General features: G+C 35.1%; 1 protein-coding gene across 1 annotated transcript in view; it reads left to right on the top strand.

Moving 5' to 3' along the window:
* The window catches only part of LOC149801585 (uncharacterized), a 125109-nt gene that overhangs the window by 13704 nt on the left and 94260 nt on the right, over positions 1-17145 (top strand). Inside the window, exons 3-7 of the mRNA XM_089956813.1 lie at positions 3217-3292; positions 7819-7897; positions 12837-12916; positions 13532-13658; positions 15955-16103. Of these exons, the coding sequence (XP_089812939.1) occupies positions 3217-3292; positions 7819-7897; positions 12837-12916; positions 13532-13658; positions 15955-16103 (511 nt within the window). The remainder of the gene's footprint in view (positions 1-3216; positions 3293-7818; positions 7898-12836; positions 12917-13531; positions 13659-15954; positions 16104-17145) is intronic.

Below are 17145 nucleotides of genomic sequence, written 5' to 3'. Positions count from 1 at the left end.
GGACTGTATCAACTTTGACAGAAAGTGTCCTGGCATAGGAGACTTTCATTATTGGAGAAATAATGTTGATGTGTACAGATGATATAAAACTAGGGAAAACTTTGAAACAGTAGTTTTGATAACATGTGCAATCAACAGCATTGGACAAGTTTCAGTAGAAAGCATCCTCAGGGATCATCCTGGGCTTCACCAATGTCACAAATTGCGAGAAAAAAAAATTCCTTATTGGCAACAAAATATACCATCGGGCAATTTTTTTGGTGACAACCTTTTTCGCTGTTTAATTTGTACATACAGTCATGGATTTTGGAGTGAAGACATTCAAAGGAACCACAAAAGGAAGCCACAAACTTGGATGCACAATGCACTGGACTCTGTCTGTTACATAAACAAATCCTTTTTTTTGTATTGACAAACCCATCTTTACAGTGCATTTTTACATCTTATGTTGACATCTGGCCTGAGTAATGTCTGCTGTGATACACTCAGTCATGCTACCGGACTATACCTATAATCGACCAACCTCTGAAGACGTGAACAGAAACAGCTACAATTAATTGAATGATGGCTAATCCTTCTGTTTGTTTTTTTTTAAATGTACCAATAAAATATTTTTGCTGAAACTTCAGAGAAAACTGATTACCTTTGAAGTACTGATTGCTGTGTATAAAAACAAAGCAAATGGAAAAAACCTCAATCAGAATTATATACTGTCAACATTGCAACTGTATCATGGTTTGAGGGGCCCCGAGTGGCTGAGTGGTCTAAAGTGCTGTCCATTATGGATCACTGCCATCTCACCTCTGTCTGCGCGGGTTCGAGTCAGCCATTGTGGGTATGTGAGAAAGCTTGCCAGTAGCTTCTCGTGGGTTGGTGGTTCTTTCTGGGGTTTTCCCGGGCTCTTCCTCCACCATTAATACTGGCCGCCATGTATAGCCTATTGTGTGCTGAAAAAATGGCGTTAAACTCTACAACAAAAGTATCATGGTTTAACAAAAGTTTACCATTGCATGTTCATCGTCTCATCCTAAGAGTTAGTTAACAAAATTAATAGCATTTGGATTTAGTGCAGATTCATCAGACAACACAGCCACTGAACCTGATGTTATACCTGACAGTCCAACATCATCTACATATAGTGATGGTAGTAATGCTTCAAGTGCAACACCACATCATTATGAACGGGTCAAAAGCTCCCGAAAATTTCTCAACAGCTGGAAACTTGGGCATCCATGGCTGAGATATGATAGAAAGTTAAAGCAGGTGTTCTGTAATATATGTATCAAGGCACAAGTTGTCAATTCATTTTCAATTGGTTGTGATATTTTGAAGAAGGAGTGTGTCACCAAACATGAATTCAGGCAGGGTAAGTAATATATGCTAATTTTGCTCATTGATCTTTTACTTGTGCCACCAATCCCATGTCACAACTCCTGGGACTTCAACTACGCAGCAAGAAATGGCAAAATGAACAAGTTTTTCATAATGGAAAATAATTTATTTCTCAAAATACAGGAGTGAAAGAATTAAATTAATTTACAGCATGGTGAATGAATTCCTATTTCCTAAAAATCCTTTCAGTCCAATAGTTACAAGAAATCCGAATAAGTATCAATGAAAAATGCTGTTTCTGTGTTGAAGTTTTAAATGTACAGAAAGATTTCCAAAGAATTCAAATAGTCATTGAATAAATTTAGTTAATACTGTACAGTTATTCTAGTGTGTCACGCAAAAAATAAATCTTTTCAAAAACCAGGTTGGGTAATTGAATCCGAATACACCCAGATTGGGACCAACCATAGGGATTTTTTGTGTGTGCACATGTAAGCATTGTTTTCACTAAATATTCACTGATTTTTTGGGTCCAATACACGTGAAATTCTCAAAGGACACGCTGTTTCTCCCTGTGGAGTACATTATTCCCCCCTCCCCACCAACATGCCTCCATTTCATATTCTGATCAGCTATGCCCAAACTACACAATAGCTAAAGGTTAGACTGAAGCCTCTTCAACATACTTCAAAGAAACTGCCTGTTTACAGTGAGTGAAAGCACTAGCAATTGATTGACAAATAAACAATGCCCTTTTTTGTTATTACTAACAATGCCTAAAATGGGTTGTGAATTTATGTTAACAGTTCAAATGTGGTCTCAAGTTACCATACATGTGATAGCTATTTCCCACATTTTATAGCCCACCCTATTTCCTTATTGGTAACTCATATATGCATGTAACACTGCTTACTAAATAACATATTTATTCCCAATTATTTTCTGTGGGGCAACATATGGTATGTGATATGATTCTTCAGTCCTTCTTTTAATTTAATGATGGTAATTAATCTTATATATATTATTATTGCCAGGTGTTGAAACATGTACGTTTCATTGGTGGGAATGGATATCCATGTTTGCTTGTGGAGAAAAAATCTACAGCGTTCAGTGATCCTGGGATTTAGGAAGCAATTCACTACAAGCAAAGCATGTAAAGCACGGCAAAATAAATTTCTGAACTCCTGGTTCATGGAGATGTACTTTGTGAAGATAGCCATAAGGGGGGGGGGGGCATTTAATTCCTGAATGCATGAAATCGATGGTCGCATTATATGTCACTTATCTTACATTGCAAAGTATGATTATCGGGTTTTAGTATTAAAATGTCATTAACTAAAGTTCCTTACAAAACTGTTATTTGGAAAATAATATATATAATATAGATTTGCTTAATACCTGATGTTTCTATTTACCTTAATACCTGTTTCTTTTTAAAAAATGAGAGACAGAGACGTGATGTCAGGAAAGTAGATATTTTACATTTGATAATACATTTATTTCAGGTGACAACAGTCATACCTATGCACTAATGGTGATGCGGGATGCAAAGACCATGGAAGTAGTGCAAAACAGTGATGTCATGATTTATTATGTAATATTATGGCTGTATTGCTTGTTGTCAATAAAGTAATAACTATCCCATCTTTTTCAATTTTCATTGCCTATTATATTAATAGACTTGGAAAAATATTAACTACTTAGCAGCAAAATATTAAGGTTGGCGATTTTTTTTGTCGACAACTTTTTAAAAGCCATGACCATCCCTGATCTTTCTGACCTGTATAACTTTGACATATGGAAGCATTGTAATCCTGGATATCCATTCTACAGACTTTATTTCCCTTACATGTACTTAGTTAATAGCTATAGTGTTCTTTTTAGATGCCCAAGAAAAAGGATAGAAACCGAAGTCCTCGATTAATGCAGCAGTCAGAAGGAAGCTCATCAGACACAAAAGGTATCTCTATCATATAGTGAGATTTTTTTGCAGCATTTTACAATCTTTCCTTTGCTACAAGCATCATGTCAGAGAAACATTTGTTTTGTGGTAGTATGTAGCTTAAACAAATGTCATCAGCCTGAAGGTCCATATATCATCATTGAAGAGGAAAACTTTTTTTGTTTCATCATATTGTTGCTTCAGCATATACATGATACATCACTTATCTGCATATTCAAGATGTACATGTCACTTTTCTGCATATCAAAGATGTACATGTCACTTTTCTGCATATTCAAGATGTACATGTCACTTTTCTGCATATTCAAGATGTGTCACTTTTCTGCAAATTCAAGATATACATGTCACTTTTCTGCATATTCAAGATGTACATGTCACTTTTCTGCATATACAAGATATACATGCCACTTTTCTGCATATATAAGATATACACGTCACTTTTCTGCATATACAAAATCTACATGTCACTTTTCTGCATATTCAAGATATACATGTCACTTTTCTGCGTATACAGGATATACATGTCACTTTTCTGAGACCGCTGTGGTGGCCTACTGGTTAGAACGTCCACCTTGGATGTGGGAGGTTGTGGGTTCTATTCCCAGCCGAGTCATACCAAAGACTTACAAAAATGGTACTAACAGCTGCCTCGTTTGGCACTCAGCATTAAGAGGTTAGTGTTAGGACTGGTTGGCCTGGTGTCAGGATAACGTGACTGGGTGGGACATCATGCTACATGTCTGTGGCATGATGACCCAGTGCTTGACATCACTATAAACTGCCATACTGCAGATATCATAGCGATATGACTAAAAAAAATTTAAAGCTATGTTAAAAATCCAAATCATACACACACACACACACTTACTTTTCTGCATATACCAAATCTACATGTCACTTTTCTGCATATACAAGATATACATATAACTTTTCTGCATATATAAAATCTACACGTCACTTTTCTGCATATGCAAGATATATATGTCACTTTTCTGCATGTACAAAATCTACATGTCATTTTTTATGATGGTGGCTGCAATGCTGCCAATGTCAGTGTTAGAATTCTGAATTTTTACATGTTGTGTGTAAGTTTCGGGATGTCAGATCATAGCATTCAGACACCTTTATGTGGGGAACCCATGTAGCTCTTTTACTTAATCAGACTGTACATGAAAGAAGAAAAATTATTTCATTTGATGTATATATAGCTTGTACATGTGGTGTCAGTTCAATTCAGTCAAGCAGTTAGGTAGAAATGTCTTTGGTAATCATGTTTTTCAACAGAAATTTCAAAGATATCAAAAAGATTTATTCGTAGAATTATACAGACGAAGTCATCAAAGAAAAAAATATTATAAAGATATACTTTACGTTTCTTTACCTAATTTTGAGATCATGAAACTAAGTGATGATATTTCATGGAACAATGCAGTTTTGTTCGTTTCATAGAGAACTAGGAAGATATATTAGAATCCATTGCCCAGGGTAATTAGACCCGAAAATCTAACTTGTCCTTCTGCACAATAATGACTTTAAAGGTCAAATATTGAGGTTTCTATTTAGTGTTGTTTGCAAATAATTGTGTTTAAAAGTACAACCAGCACCAAAGCTGATGCAGGTATTACTTCCCCCTGATATGTATGCTATGCAGAAGTGATGTATCACCAGAATAAAAAAAATTGATGTGGAGATTATAGTGTAAGGAATTTACTATAGGTTATGAAAGGAATGGTGATCCTGTGGAAATTTAAGAAACAAGTTAAGTGAGACAGCTAATTCTACAAATATCTCCCCCCAAAACAAAGCCCCCAAATACACATGACAGATATTGCAAGGAATTATGAAAATACTGTGCATTATAAATGCAGAAGTATGATATATGCATATTAATTTTTTTTATATTGCATAAACCAAATTGATAAAAAAAGCAACTGAAAATCTTATTAGAGTTATTCCTCCGGTGTGGAAAGTTATATTAACATGGGCTTTGCACCTGAAGATTTCTTGTGATGTCTTTTTGGTTCTAGATAAATATGATGCTATTGGATGTGATGTCTAGTGTGGCTACCACAGTGACCGGCCTGAAAATCTTGTTATTGCTACTACTTGTGAATGGATGTCATATCAGCAATGGGTTTTTACTGAAATACTTCTTACAATGTCTAGTTGGTCCTAAATGAAAATGGTGCTAATCTGACATTCAGTATAGCTGCTATGGAAGCTATTTTGAAAATATTGTTATCAATATTCCCCTTTGAACAAAAACTCTTATTGTCGTTTGGTTTTCATTAGAAGACCTCACATGATGTCAGGTTGGTCCTAAATGAAAATGGTGCTAATCTGGTGACATATAGTCATCACAGTGGATATCTTCAAAATCTTGTTATTATTTGTCCACCTTTAATAGATGGCTATCTCAACACAGGGTTTTTCACTAAAAGAGTTCTTCTGATGTCATCATGGTCCTAAATGAACATTGTGCTGATCTGATGTCCATTATGGCCACCAGAGCAGGCATCTTGAAAATTTTGTTAATGCTACTCCTCCTGAATGAAAAGTAATGTTGCCATGGAGTTTTTACCAGAAGACTATTTATGATGTCTAGTTGGCACTGAATGAAAGGGGAGCTGCTTGCACATCCAATATGGCCACCACACTGATCACCCCACTAGGCATTCAGCAAAGTTCTTTATAGGGATTCATCCCCAGTCAAGGAAGCAGCTTCCATTTAAGCCTGTCTGTCACCCAAGTGGAGCTAGACATGTTTGCCAGAAAGGCATAAGAGGAGATTTGCAGGCCTCTGTCTCTTTCGCCCACAAATGGGAGTGGGTGCAGCCGATAGGGACTCTTTCAATCTCCTAGTAAGCATTGATATCACAATGATTCCTGTGCATGCATGGCTGAGCAAATTTTTTTTTTAACCACTAGTCCAGGACAAGTGGTTTCAGAAAATTCACTAGTCTCACCTTTCTCTTCACTAGTCCCACCTTACTCTTCACTAGTCCCACCTTACTTTTCACTGGTCCCAAAATGGTAATCACTTGCCGAGATTTGATGAGACGTATGTACTTAATCCATATAAAAAACAAACAAAATAATTTAATTTTTAAAAACATTGGTTGTTATACATTTGGCTTCTTCAAGTTCATGTATATATGTTTTAGCTCATGGATTTGAAAATATGTCCATGTATATACCTGCCACCTTCCGAGTCATATATTCAAGACAGGGATAACAAGCACACTCAGTATCTGTCTTACGTTTTATCCCTCCATTTTCAAACAAATTTACCTTCTCCGAATCGCCGTTATTACCTTCCTTGCGAAAATAATTTACCAAACTCATTTTATCTGCAGAGTAACTATCAGCTTGCTTGACAACTACTTTTAAAGTGATCATAAGATCAATTTTCTCTTTTAAATACGAACTGAAACAGCTCATTAATTAGCATAATTGTTTTGCTTCAAACACAATATCGCACGTGGAAGTTAATCATCTGTAAAATCAATTATAAATTAAAGAATCATTACTGTCATTTAATCAGTTCATAAAGGAAACCAACACTGATGTCGGTAAAGTACCTTTCATTAATTTAATTACACTGACTCGCTGGATTAAAATCATAGTGAGCCACTGGTTATGATCTAGATTGAGTAAACTCATTGCAACAAAACTGCTTACAACACTGCTAATTGATCATACTGGTTTCTTTTGTTTGACGTGTTTTGATTTGCCAATAATTTGGTTGCTTAGCCCAATATGCAGTCAAGCGGTAACAGGATGTAAAATGTATACATGAAGAGGAGAAGAAACAAGTATTCGGTACGCCCAGTGGGCATGACTGGCCAAATAAAGGTCGATATAGTGATTAAAGCACGAAAATAAGGACTAGCCAGACTTTTTTAAAAAGCACTTGTCCCGGACTAGCGACTTGGAAAATTTTACTTGCCCGACTTCAAAAATTACTAGCCCAGGACGTCGGGCTATAGGATTTGCTCAGCCCTGATGGCATGTTCAAGTAGCCCCCTTTTCACACCCCACCTCCAAACCTACCAGATTTGATGCTGCTGCTTTAGTATAGTATTAACTGGTCATTTGTTTTCTTTATGAAAACTGTTATGGAATTTGGTCAATAATTTTAATGTCCTCAAAAATAAATCTAGTAATTGATATTATATGGATGGATGGATGGATGGAAGGATGGATGGATGGATGGATGGATGGGTGGGTGGATGGGTGGGTGGGTGGATGGATGGGTGGGTGGATGGATGGATGGATATGAATACAGTTTGACATTCATAAAATTAAATTATAAAATGATGCCAATGCAAAATCATGTCCAGATGAAGTTAGCCACGGTTGAAGTACTGTTTAACAACATACCATATATACCACCAATTTCTTCTGAATAGTTGGAAATTATCCTGTCCTTGGTGTTTGTTAATCCAATTTAGACCAATGTATGCCTGTTTTTTTTTTTGCACAATTATCAGAATGTATCGGTTAAGCTTTTACATTTTCAGGAAAGACAAAATCAGCAGATTCAGTTCCAGACACTGCCAGTGAAGAGAAACAACCAGAGAACCAGCAGAAAACTGTCAGGTACATTGATATAAGTTTAAAGAGGATGTATAATTGGTCTGCTTTTACAGATTAATGTGTGTGTGGAAATGTTTAAGTCCTTTCTATTTTATTTATTTATTTATTATTATTATTATTATTATTATTATTATTATTATTATTTATGTTAGCATATTACAACTTTAAAAGAATATGTTTTCAGAGTTCCATTATTTTATCTTCTGCTTGGAAGAGCTTGCAGGATGAATTTATCTAGCAATGCATCACCTTGTGAGCAAGCTTATGATCATTCATGCAGTACAAGTCATATTAATTGTCAGTGACCAATGAAATATGGAGAACAGAAACAGTATTGTTCCCCATTCATAGGTCATAAGTTTATAGCATTTGATACAATTAAGAAGGCAGTTTCCCTAATGTGAGGGGCTGCCTGATGGAGCCCCAGCAGGGAGCTGAGTATTAATAATTTACCAGTGTCTTTCAAGAACTTAAAAATAAAAATGCTGTATTTCGTCAGCTGGCTCATTGATATTTTCAGACAAATTAGATTACACTTTTCTGGACAGGTCTAGTGGTTTTGTTGAAGGATAAGACACTAATTAATGTATGGGATTAGCACAAGGTGAAGGAAATCCTGGTCTCAGTATAACATTTTTTCCTGCAAGCTACCACTAGTTTATATAGTGTGTCAGTTATAGGTTTGTAATTTGTATGGATTACTCTATAGTGTAATTTGTATGGGCTAGTTTATACGGTGTATCAGTTATAGGTCTGTAATTTGTATGGACTACTCTATAGTGTAAATTGTTTGTGCTAGTTTATATAGTGTATCAGTTATAGGTCCGTAATTTGTATGGACTATTCTATAGTGTAAATTGTTTGGGCTACTTTATACAGTGTATCAGTTATAGGTCCGTAATTTGTATTTATACAGTGTATCAGTTATAGGTCTATAATTTGTATGGACTACTCTATAGTGTAAATTATATGGGATAGTTTATACAGTGTATCAGTTATAGGTCCGTAATTTGTATGGACTACTCTATAGTGTAAATTGTTTGGGTTACTTTATACAGTGTATCAGTTATAGGTCCGTAATTTGTATTTATACAGTGTATCAGTTATAGGTCTATAATTTGTATGGACTACTCTATAGTGTAAATTATATGGGATAGTTTATACAGTGAATCAGTTATAGGTCCATAATTTGTATGGACTACTCTATAGCGTAAATTGTTTGGGATAGTTTATACAGTGTATCAGTTATAGGTTCGTAATTTGTATGGACTACTTGATAGTGTAAATTGTATGGGCTAGTTTATACAGTGTATCAGTTATAGGTTTGTAATTTGTATGGACTACTTTATAGTGTAAATTGTATGGGATAGTTTATACACTGTATCAATACATGGATACACTTCAGGACTTAATTCAGTGTATCCCCCAGGGGTGTAAAATTGGGGGTAAAAAAAAACACATTTGTGTCAGAACTGGGGTCAAATAAAAAATGTGGGGGTCAAAGATATACTGACACATTTTCATCTGACCTATACTTTTTCAGCTTGAAATAGGATATTGCAGCTTGCACAACATTCTCTCTTTCTCTCTAAACATACAAATAAACCAACATGCAAAATTAACAAATGCTTGTTATTGTTGTTGTAGGGTTTAATACCATTTTTCAGCACACGATAGGCCATACGTGGTGGCCAGTATTAATAGTGGAGGAAGAACCCAGGAAAACCCTGGAAAGAACCACTGACCCACGAGAAGCTACTGGCAAGCTTTCTCACATACCCACATTAGCCGAATCTGAGACTTGAACCCACGCAGACATAGGTGAAATGGCAGTGATCCGTAACGGAGAGTGCTTTAGACCACTCAGCCACTCGGGGCCCCTAACAAACAAATGCATTGTCCATTCAAAGAATAATTTTATTAGTTCAGTTTTCTTTTAGTTTAACGATGTACTTTTAACAGTCTCCTTATAATCTTTTTAAAGCAATATTATAGACCAACACATTACATATAAACCAATACAACGAGCCAAATAAATCTTTTCAACCAAATGGTAATTAATTTACTGCCTGTCATAAAATGTGTACTATCATCGGTTTCATTGTACTTCGTCCTAGAACAAATTTATCCAAAAAACAAGGAGGCTAATGATTCATCTTCTTTTTAATAAATTACACTTGAACTTTAAGATCTTTCTTTTATTGCAGCAAAGTTAAAAAACCAACAAAATCTTCAATGTCCTCCCCCTCCCCCCGACTTTGTAATCCAAATAACACATTTGTCTCAGCAAGTTTACTGGTTTCTTTGTTGTGAAAGAATGTATTGGGTTATAATGTGTTCTCCAGATATCTTGTGGTGAACAAGGGCAAATTTTTTTAAAATTCTTAAACCCTGTCATGAAAGGATTAATCACTTTTGCAGTATTCGCAGTCACAGGATCAGAAGTCACACCAGTAATCCTAATGGATGTGCTGTATTCCAGTCAAGGGAAATATTTCCTCCATTTTTCATTAAAGTTAAATGCACAGTTACTCATTTGTGTTCTGCTTCTTTCACTTTATCTGCTAATGATTCTTAGTACATGCTATTTTAATCTGGAGATCACTTTCTAGTCCAACAAGCATTGAGGTTAAACATCTAGACATCTTACTGAGCTCAATGGAAATTGCGTGAGAGCTCGCGAGATATGGGGAAGCTACTCCGTGATAACATTGCCTATGCTAGTCTGGTTCCCTGTTTCGTATGCTCCCTGCAATGCACTCCGCTATATGAATACAGGTGTGAAACGCAAGGAGCAAACAAATCAGGGAACCCGTCTATGCCTATGCTCGAAGTATACATGATGCCATCCATCATCCAAAGCATTGGATATTAAATAAATCCTGATCGCATTATGCGAATCCTGTGTGTCAAAAAAATGCATGGCAACAAAATGTGTGCATCAATTTTCTCCAGCGTGCATCCCTGACATGCAAATGTGCATAAAGGGAAATACTGTAATTCATATGACCACTATATTTGCATTTTTACTGATTCTAGCTAAAATTTCATGGATCTGTGCAAATTTGTATTTGTCCAGATAATTAATGCACAAAATTCACAATATCAGATACTTCCCTCGGTTATATTTCTTCTGTATTCATTTTTCCAGGACTTGTACTTTTTCACTCTCTTCTCTTGATCTTATTTGCAATCATGCAATTTCCTGTCACCTTTTTTCTTACATTTCGGTGGCAGCTTATAAGAACATCCACATCCTTTTACTTGTCACATTACTATGCAGTGAATGTTTATAACAATGATCTAACAATGAAATCTGTTCTTCGATATTATTTGGCATTATTGATTGAGTCAACCACCATGACCTTTTCTGATTGGCCAACTTTTGGCACAGGCCTGTTACTCTTGATGATTCTATGTTGTCAGTATTAAAATTAATGAACTGGGCCAGGGTACAGGCTAGGCAAGTATTAAAATTAATGAATTGGGCCAGGGTATCAGGCTAGTCCAACATGTGTTTATTAAAATTAATGAATTGGGCCAGGGTGCCAGGCTAGTTTGGAATGTGTGTATTAAAATTAACGATTTGTGCCAGGATAGTTCAGCATGTGTGTATTAAAATTAAAGTTGTGCCAGGGTACTTGGATAGTTCAGCATGTGTGTATTAAAATTAATGAATTGGACCAGGGTACCAGGCTAGTCTGGCATGTGTGTATTAAAATAAGGAGTTGGGCCAGGGTACCAGGCTAGTTTGGCATGGGTATATTAAAATTAAGGAGTTGGGCCAGGGTGCCAAGCTAGTTCAGCATGTGTGCTGATTGTTTTGACAATCAGCACCCATATTTACTTGATGCATGAAAGAACACATGGCTATTTCATCTGTGGGCATTCACAGTATGTCAAGTGCAAGGTCATGCCAGGTACTTGGTTAACACAATAAAAAGATCAATTAGCAGCACAAGGGGAATGTATACCATGCTTTATTAGATCTGACAAAACACTGCTTGTTAACTTATGATAGCAACCAGCAGAAATTTTTACTAAGCCAATTGGTCATGGACTGGGATTTTATTGATCTGTTGGCAAATTTACTGATCTTGGATTAGTGGACTAGCATTAATTGTCCTCAAAGCACATCTCATGTTATCTATGCATTTATAATCCAAAGGAAAAACAAGACTGCGACATTAAAATTATTCCTTAAAGCACAAATGATAATTAAACACTATATACAATAATTACAGAACAGTACTTGCACTTAAACTTTGCTGATTATTGGACAAAACCACTGAATAAACTTCATGGCGATCAAATCTTTTGGTAAACACAAAAGTTTGGTCATTTTACAATTCCAAAATTATAGAAGTCCAGCTATCTCAAAGCCAGGCACAATTTGAACTGATCTTTTGGACATTTTGTTATGCACTGTCTTTATTGAACTACACGTCAAAGGTTACCATACCCGGCTGTTTGCATTGAAAAAGGGTCTGTTGGTCATTTGTTTGGTTTACATATGGAATGATGGCATTTCACTTAATTATCAGAATCATGCTGGCAGTGCAATTTTATGTATTGTGGTTTAAGTAAAATATCATATAGATATGTTTTTAGTAACTTCTTGGCTTGGTGTTGATGGCTGCATCATCACTGTTTTTAATGTTGGATATTCAGATGGAAAGACAGTGTGAGGAATTAATATCCCGACAGTGTGAGGAATTGATATCCAGACAGTGTGAGCAATTAATATCGATTGAGGTTAATCCACTCAGAAAAATACATATTAATTTGTAAACTTTGACAGAGAAAATACATGAATTTAAGTGATGAAAATATATTATTTTGGTTTCAAAACCACAAAAATTGATACCCACGAAAATAAATGGAACCACAGTAATCTTATTAAGTAAAATTGTTTACAATGAAATTTGAATTTTTTTCCCAGTGAGACAGAACTTCAGGATGATGATTCTGCCAACATATCAGTCGCCCAAAGTGACAGTTCAAGTACAAAAAAAACATCAGGTTGTATAAAAATTAGAAACTAATAATATTTAAAACCATCTTGAAATAAACATAATGTTGGTGTCAAAGATATTGCCTATTTCATTCAGATTAAACAATCTAGGTATGTTAAATTGATATTTCTTTGTGGGAAACTGTTTTTTTGTTGACTAAGACTTTATATTTCCGAGTTAAGTTTTTCTTCTGAGGTCACCTTGATCTGTATTTTATGCTTTGTTTACTTTGGGCAACTTTTGTATATACATGTATCTTCATTTTTCAAGTTTTGCTAATGGTAGATTATCACATTTTGAGAGAAGGTGGAACATTTGTATCTGAGTAATTTTATTGAAATGCTTCGAAATGTGTTGTCTTTAATTTTAAGAGAGTTTCCTCACCAATCAGGGCTCAGTCATATCAGATGTTGTTTATTTCATTTTGTATCGACTATTGATAGACATTTCTTTTCTGTTATAAGTCATTCAAAGTTTCAGCTAATTCCATATCATGTACACATTGCATTTAATACATAAATCCAGCGAATATGGTTATAGTTAGGATGTGCAGTACTTTTAGAAATCTGAGCTTTTTCCTTGTTCTTGTAGTTATAGGTTTTCTTTTGATTGGTTTTCACAGGTCCATCACATGGACAGGAATTGCTTGTAGAAGATGATGGCAATAACAACCAGTCTGGTTCAGGACGGGGTAAAGAGGAGCAAACCAGTCCAACTAGACAGGGCAATGGGAGCAGTAATGAATCTAGGTATGGACCTAGTAAGACTTGTGGAAAAAGCACCAGGGCCTAAATTTTGCATTCTTGTGTCATGTATGCCACTACTCTAAGCAAAAGTAAAATGTGTCCTATTTTTAGATCTCCTGTCTATAAGGTCAGATGAGCTAATGGTATGGCCCTGCATATGTTGTGTGTTGTCTGTCTGACAACTGTCACTTTACACAACCCTGGAGTCCATATTTTTGATCTGATTTCAAACTTGTGCTTATATCATCAAAATCTTGGATTTATGAGCAAGAACCATGCATAATATTGAGGTGATCTTGATGCTCATTGACTTACCTTTTTATCTTTCTGAAGGCCATATTTCTGATCCAGTATTGATCAAACTTGGAATATATGCTCATACCTATATAAACTTGGATTAGTTAAATAATGGATGAGATCCACACATACAAATGAGCTGATCTTGTGTCTGATTGGTTGAGCTTGTTACCAATTGCATCTGATTGATTGAGCTTGTTACCAATTGCAGGTTCATATTTCAGAGAAGATTTTAATATAATTTGGAATGTATGCTTCTATCATGTTTGGTTGAGCTTGTTACCACTCTGAAGGCCATAATTCTGATCCAGTTTTGATCAAAAATGGGGTATATGCTTACATCATCAAGATCTTGGACAATTTTGTCAATGAGTGAGGGAATCAGGTAATCATGCATCCAGTTGATCGAGCTTGTTACCATACTGGAAGCAATATATTTTATCTGGTTTTGAATGAACTTGATTATAGACTGATATGAGGAAGATCTCAGATGAGTTCACTAATGCAAAGGATGCATGCATATTAATGAGGTAATCTTGCATATGATTGGCTGAACTTTTTACCACTCTTGAATCAGTATTTTGGATCCAGTTTTGATCAGACTTGGCCACTAGGCTTAAATCATGAAGACCTTGGATGAATACAATTATATGGAAGATAAATGCATATTAATGAGGTAATTTTGAATCTGATTGGTTGAGTTTGTCAACAATTTAATGACTCCATTTCAGTTTCTTTTTTTTAAATCAATATACGTACAAAATGTGCTTTTCTCAGAGCAAGTTCTAGTCATTAATGAGGTGATTTTGTACATGATTTGGTGAGGTGATGTGGTACATGATTTGGTGAGGTGATGTTGTACATGATTGGGTGAGGTTCTTACCATTTGTGAGACTGTTGGGTATTTTATCACATTATTAGATCCAGGTGGATAATATTGTGCTTGCATGAGTAACACATTATGTTGGGTATTTTGTCATATTATTAGATCAAGGTGGATAATATTGTGCTTGCATCAGTAATACATTATGTTGGGTATTTTGTCACATTATTAGATCAAGGTTGATAATATTGTGCTTGCATGAGTAATACATTATGTTGGGTATTTTGTCACATTATTAGATCAAGGTTGATAATATTGTGCTTGCATGAGTAATACATTATGTTGGGTATTTTATCACATTATTAGATCAAGGTGGATAATATTGTGCTTGCTTACATTATGTTGGATATTTTCATGGCTATATAATGACTTGCATTAAATCAGAGAATTTTGTGCTTGATAAAGGCAAAAACTGTTGCATATTGTGGATGTTTGTCAGTTAAATTGAAATGCATCAAGTATTAATTATTATAAATGAACATATTATGCGCTTTTGGAAGTAATGAATGCATTTATAAATTGAGTTTCAGATTATTTCACTAGGACACAGCTTTAAGGTTGATGAAATTTTGCATGGGAATTAAGTATCATATATCAGTTTGCATTATTTTTATCTTTCAAAAACATATCATGATGTATATTTGTAGCCAGCTATGAATACCATTTGTATAAAAACAAAGACACAAATGAACAAAGATTTATGATCATTTCCAGGTTGGGGAGGCATGCCTTAAATGTCAGCTTGGTTAATTTTTATATATTTGATGAGACCTTAATTTTGTCATCTGGCATATCCATGAAAAACAACAAAAATTGGTGCAGTCTGTACTCACTTATAAGTCGGATCCAACTGCAGCGGCCTATGTTGTTTGTTTTATAGATTACATCTGACAAACTGCACAGACCCAGATGAGTCAGTGCATTCTGTGCAGGGAAATCTGGGTCTGTGAAGTTTGCAGATGGACTTATAAGTGAGTATTGATGGTACCCTATAACTAATAATGAATTCACAGTATAACAATTTATTTTGAAGATGCTGTGAAGTTTTATTTTTTGAATTCCTGCATGTTTTTGCCACAATATCACCTTATAAAGGAAATAACAATCTTCACTTTACAGTTTGTCATCCCGAACAAAAGACTCTTTGGGTAGTTATGATCAGTGTGAGCTGTACAAGACGCAAGAAGAGCACATTCATGGTCAACGGTTTTCCTTGTTTGCTCCAAGTCTGTCGGAACAAGAAATGTTTGAAGATGAGAGTGATAATGGTAAACATAAGATGCAAAAGCATGTTTTATTTCTTGACATGATGAACTAATTTGTTAAATTGTGACACCATTGAAAATGATATGCATTAATTTGCAAATACAGATCACAGTATAAATCATGCAAAACCCCAAATGAATAATTATACTGTAATTCTAGAATGTAAAAATGAAATAGAGTGTTTAGTCTACAAAGAATTTACAGGAAGCATTGGTCATTTTGTAGGAGTTCATATTGCCCTCTTCATCACACCATTTTGTTTTGCTTATCATTATCTGACATGATTTCTAGTTAAAATATAACTTCTGGTAAAAACCAAGTTATCATCAACATGATGATTTTCTTTGTATTTAAATTTGTGAAAGCTATCTATATATCATAGCAGAGTTTGCATGGTTGAATCTTCTGTGGACAGTCCCGTTTTCTTTTTGATAATGTATTTGGATTTGTGTTGCAGAGGTGACATCACATTTTGTGAAACATGTTTCGACCAGTCAGTTATCATATACAAATAACTTTTGCTGACAGGGTATAATATGTTAGTTTCCATTTTATATGATGCTTATCGAAGACAGTTACATAAGTGGGGTCCTGCAGAGCCAAATAGTAATTACATGCATCCATCTGCCTGTCTGTCCCTCAAAAATTTGATTTTTGCATAAAGTACATGGCCTAATCTCATTAACCATTAGGAAATAAATTCTCCTACCTCCAGCCCTCCCTAAAGACAAGCAAACTTAGGAATGCTTACAAATTATCTTCCCTTGCCCCGGAAAGTGGCCACCTGTGTACCAGATGTTTATCAGTTTAAGCTTTCACTCTAGAGGGCAACAACAATTCTGTGTACATCCTAGAATCCACTGCAACATTTGAAGTTTTGGAAGTTAAACATCATTAAAGTTTTGTGATTTAGGTAGTTTTAGTGTTGCAATACTGTGTGTTAATGTTATTTGTGTATTTTTGGGCGAATTTAGTATTATTTATTGAGTTGTAGTGGATTTGTTCTTTGATGAGTAAGTCACACTTGTTAGTTGTATTTGTTGG

Source organism: Sinohyriopsis cumingii, chromosome 4 (genome assembly GCF_028554795.1).
Source record: "Sinohyriopsis cumingii isolate HCF-2022 chromosome 4, ASM2855479v2, whole genome shotgun sequence".
In the NCBI taxonomy this organism is placed as follows: Eukaryota; Metazoa; Mollusca; class Bivalvia; order Unionida; family Unionidae; genus Sinohyriopsis; species Sinohyriopsis cumingii.
This window is presented reverse-complemented; position numbering and strand designations above follow the sequence as displayed.